This window comes from Rhinatrema bivittatum, chromosome 16 (assembly GCF_901001135.1).
Source record: "Rhinatrema bivittatum chromosome 16, aRhiBiv1.1, whole genome shotgun sequence".
NCBI lineage: Eukaryota > Metazoa > Chordata > Amphibia > Gymnophiona > Rhinatrematidae > Rhinatrema > Rhinatrema bivittatum.
Genome location: NC_042630.1, coordinates 12,884,052 through 12,888,333, shown reverse-complemented (window position 1 = coordinate 12,888,333; position 4,282 = coordinate 12,884,052). Strand labels below are relative to the sequence as shown.

Here is a 4,282-nt window from a genome sequence, read left to right as displayed (position 1 = left end):
ATGTTTTAGAATATGTGCAGCAGCATTTTGCACTAATTGTAAAGGGTGCATCCAATTAAGTGGAAGACAAAGATAAAGCTAATTATAATATTCTAAGCCATATAGTATCAAAGATTGAAGGACAGTACAGAAATTATCAAAATCTAAGAATGGCAGGAAGTCTCCTATCCATACAAAGTTTAAAAATATGTTTGGCATTCACTTCTTCACTGAGAAGATACAATCTTCAGAAGGATATCCATGTTAGTCTGGTGTAGCAAAAAAGACTAGATTCGGGTGGCACCTTATAAACTAACCAATTTATTGAAGCATGAGCTTTTGAGGACAGAGTCTACTTTGTTACATGCATGAAGTGATGTAGAGGATATGGATAAAATATATACAGAACAAAGAGAAGGTATTGAATTAGGCAGGACATAGTGTGGAGATGGAGAGTGTGTTTTAATAGCATTATAGTATAGCCTACTGACAACTGAGGTAAGTGTGAAAAGACAAAATGATCTGCTAACAGTTAAGTTCATAGATAGCTGTAGTGAATCATGAAGCCATTGTCTCTGTTCAGACCTAGGGTGATGGTGTTAAGTTTTTTTTATGAGTTCCAATTCAGCAGTTTCATCCTGGAGTGTTCCTTTGAAGTTCCTCTGGCAACCTTAAGGACAGACAGAGGATGTCCTGGAAGGTTGAAATGCTCTGTTGTTTTGTGAATGTTGCCATTTCTAATGTCAGACCTAGGTTGCCAGAGGAACTTCAAAGGAACACTCCAGGATGAAACTGCTGAATTAGAACTTATAAAAAAAAAAATTAACACCATCACCCTAGGTCTGAACAACATGCCCACAACATGCCCAAAACTAAGCATGCAATTTTGTAATGATTACTGGTATTCATGATATTTGTACCAATGCAGGAAGTCTGATTATTGCCCCCTAAATGATAGAATGGTGTCTCTCGCAATAAGACTGAATTATCCACCTAAAATAGGTGGGGAATGATCCTTGTTCCAGTAATGTACAGAGATGATATTTGTTTGCACAGTCATCTTATGTGATGATGCAATGTCTGGCATGGCACATGGTATATTGAGTTACATTCTATATGCAACACTTTCCTTTGTTTTACACGTCACCTAATGTAATCAGTGATGTAAAATGTGGCTGATAGGATGTCAAAAACCTCAAAAGTTACATAGCACAGCTACATGCAGCCTTCTCTTTGATGCAGAATAAATTGAGATTGTTCGCTGCTATGTTATCCATTTCTGAGCTTCCTATTTTAATAACCCCTTGTCACCATATCCTCCTTGACCTGCTATGGAGTACATCACGGGCTCCCTAGCACTCCCTCCAGAAGAGTGCACTGCGTTGTAGGGCATCTCGCAGAGCTTCCTTCACCTTATCATTTCTGAGGGTATAAATGAAGGGATTCAACATGGGTGCTAATGTACTGCTCACTATAAGCACTACTTTATCCAGATCTGTAGATTTCTTTCCTGCTGGCCTGATCTCTATAAATATAGCACTCCCAAAGCTTATGGTCACCATGCTGAGATGAGAAGCACACGTAGAAAAAGCCTTATTTCGCCCATGGGCTGAAGGGATTTTCAGAATAGTGGATATGATATACATATAGGTCACCATTGTTAATAGTAAGGAGCCCATTATTACAATGATGGATGTAACTAAATTAATCAACTTGATAAAGTCTGTTTCTGCACAGGCCAGTTTTAGCAATGCTGAGTTGTCACAGAAGAAGTGGTTTATCACATTGGGGCCACAGAAAGGCAACCTGGACAGCAGGATAATCGGCAAAAGAAGGAACAGAGAAGCTCCTGCCCAGCAACCAAGAACCAACTGAACGCATATCTTGTTGCTCATAATGGTGGAATAATGCAATGGGTGACAGATGGCTACGTAGCGATCATAAGACATGGTTGCTAGAAGAAAGAAATCTGCTGTCGCCATAAGAAAATATAAATAGCACTGGGCCATACAGCCAGTGAAAGTAATTGTCTTTTTCTCAGATAAAAGGTCAACCAGCATTTTAGGGATGAGCAGTGATATGAAACAGGTTTCTAGGAAAGCCAGGTTCATAAGGAAAAAATACATGGGTTTGTGAAGACGGTAGTCCAGCCATATGATCACCATCATTAAAATGTTCCCAGTGAGTGTGATGAGGTAGATCACTAAAAGTAGAACAAAAAGTGAAATCTGAAGTTGAGGAATTCTGGGAAACCCTTGTAAAATGAATTCTGTCACCAGGGTCTCATTTCTACATCCCATAGCTAATTTTAAACCTGCAGAAGATGACAGAAAATAGCAGCGTTAATGACACAATGGTAACTTGGTTCATTAAAAGAAATGCTACTTTTGCAAAGTTGTTTATAAAGGCAGAATATATCAAACTACCTTGTAGTAATTTGTTACCATTTTACCATATACTAGTTTCCCTGGGATGTATTTTTATTCTATGTTGATTGTCTTATATTTTATTTATTTTTTTGTATGGCTGATTTTGTGTACTGTGTTATGTTGATTATACAATATCATGCAGTCTTAAAATAATGGTAACAATTAATAATGGCTGATCTTTTGAAGGAGCTTGATTCATTTTAAATTATTCAATCTACAGCCAGCCCTGATTTGTTATGATCTGAATTTAAAACAAATCATAGGAAGTTATTTTTTTCACTCAATGCACAATCAAGCTATGGAATCTGTTGCTGGAAGATGTGGTCAAGGCAACTAACATAGCGGGGGTTCAAAAGAGGATTGAACAAGTTCTTGAAGAAAAGGTCCATAAATAGTTCTTAGCCAGATAGACTGGGAGTGAGATACAAGAAATTGGTCAATTCTAGGTGTTCTGCCGGATACATGTGACCCAGATTGCCCAGTATCAGAGACAGAATGCTGGACTCAATGGACCTTGCTCTGACACAGCATGGCATATCTTATGTTCTTAAACCTGTAATTCTGCTCACTAAGCTTTGGATTGGTCATGACATGATATCCCACAGGTCATGGTTTCTCTTTCTCTCACTTTTTGAGCTAGGATACAGATGACATCTGTTTGGATGTTTTCTACAAATCTGAATGACCAGCAATTGCGGCAAAAAAGTCACAGATTAGATACAGCAAGTTGCTAAAATCATACTACATGTTCTTTCCTATTAAATATCTTCAGCTACAGGTGAATCTGAATCCATCATTACTGAAAATGTGAACTCAACTAGACAGAAATTTAACTGAAGCCAAGTCAGCTACACAATCCAACTTTACTTTCAACTGGGTTGCACTACAATCAGAAATTTGGCAAAATTTAACCCCGAATAAAGTTCGGCAAGAATATAGCTAACTATCCCTCATATTAATTACTAAATACCTGATTCACGAAGGGTTTTCCCCAAAGACATAACATGGGAGAAAAGTCTCTATGAATCTGGCCCTGGAGTTAAAAGATAGTTGTTGTCACTGATTTTACAGTCATTTTTTTTAGATTAGTGCTCCAGGGTTTGTGATATAGGAGTTTAGGGATTTAAGATTGAAAGTCACTGTTCTCAATTTGTACTGGGGAAATAGCCATTTTTTGCCACAATTAATAACCAATTTAAGAAATTAAACCATAGGAAAAAAATTTGTTGGACCCTTTTCCATTTGATATTAAATTGCCCATACTGGACCTGATCTGTGAGATCTCTTTGGAGTTTGTTCGTTTAAGAGTTTAGGAGGATATCTGCATCATGGAAGAAAATTCCCCCCAAAAGATATATCCACTATGGGCCTGATTTTCAAAGCCATTTACATGCATAAAACACAGTTTTACACGCCTAAATGGTTGTTATAGAACCACCCAGGACTCAGTGGGTGCATTTGTACGCACATAGGGGTAGATTTTCAAACAAGGCGCGTTGGCGTACTTTTGTTGGTGCTCCAGGCGCAAACAAAAGTACGCGGGATTTTAGTAGATATGTGCGGAGCCGCGCGTATCCACTAAAATCCTGGATCGGCGCGCGCAAGGCTATGAATTCTGTATAGCCGGCGCGCGCCGAGCCGCGCTGCCTACCCCCGTTCCCTCCAAGGCCGCTGTCTACGGCCCTGTCTACACCCCCCCCTTACCTTTCTCCGGGGATTTACGCCTCCCGGAGGGAGAAGTAAATCCCCTCGCGCCAGCGGGCCTCCTGCGTGCCGGGCCGCGACCTGGGGGCGGGTACGGAGGGCGCGGCCATGCCCCCGGACCGCCCCGGGCCGTAGCCATGCCCCCGTACCCGCCCCCAAAACGCTGCCGA

At 40.3% G+C, this 4,282-nt stretch overlaps 1 protein-coding gene across 1 annotated transcript; it reads right to left on the bottom strand.

The window, feature by feature from the left end:
- Positions 1-1,331: 1,331 nt before the first annotated feature.
- On the bottom strand, positions 1,332-2,279 carry LOC115077341 (olfactory receptor 6M1-like). Its single transcript, XM_029579634.1, has one exon. The coding sequence runs from the start codon at positions 2,277-2,279 to the stop codon at positions 1,332-1,334; it is 948 nt and encodes a 315-aa protein (XP_029435494.1).
- Positions 2,280-4,282: the final 2,003 nt, after the last annotated feature.

What these genes read in the sequence shown, in the direction of transcription:
- LOC115077341 (XM_029579634.1), bottom strand. Translation starts at nt 2,279, where the DNA reads ATGGGATGTAGAAATGAGACCCTGGTGACAGAATTCATTTTACAAGGG.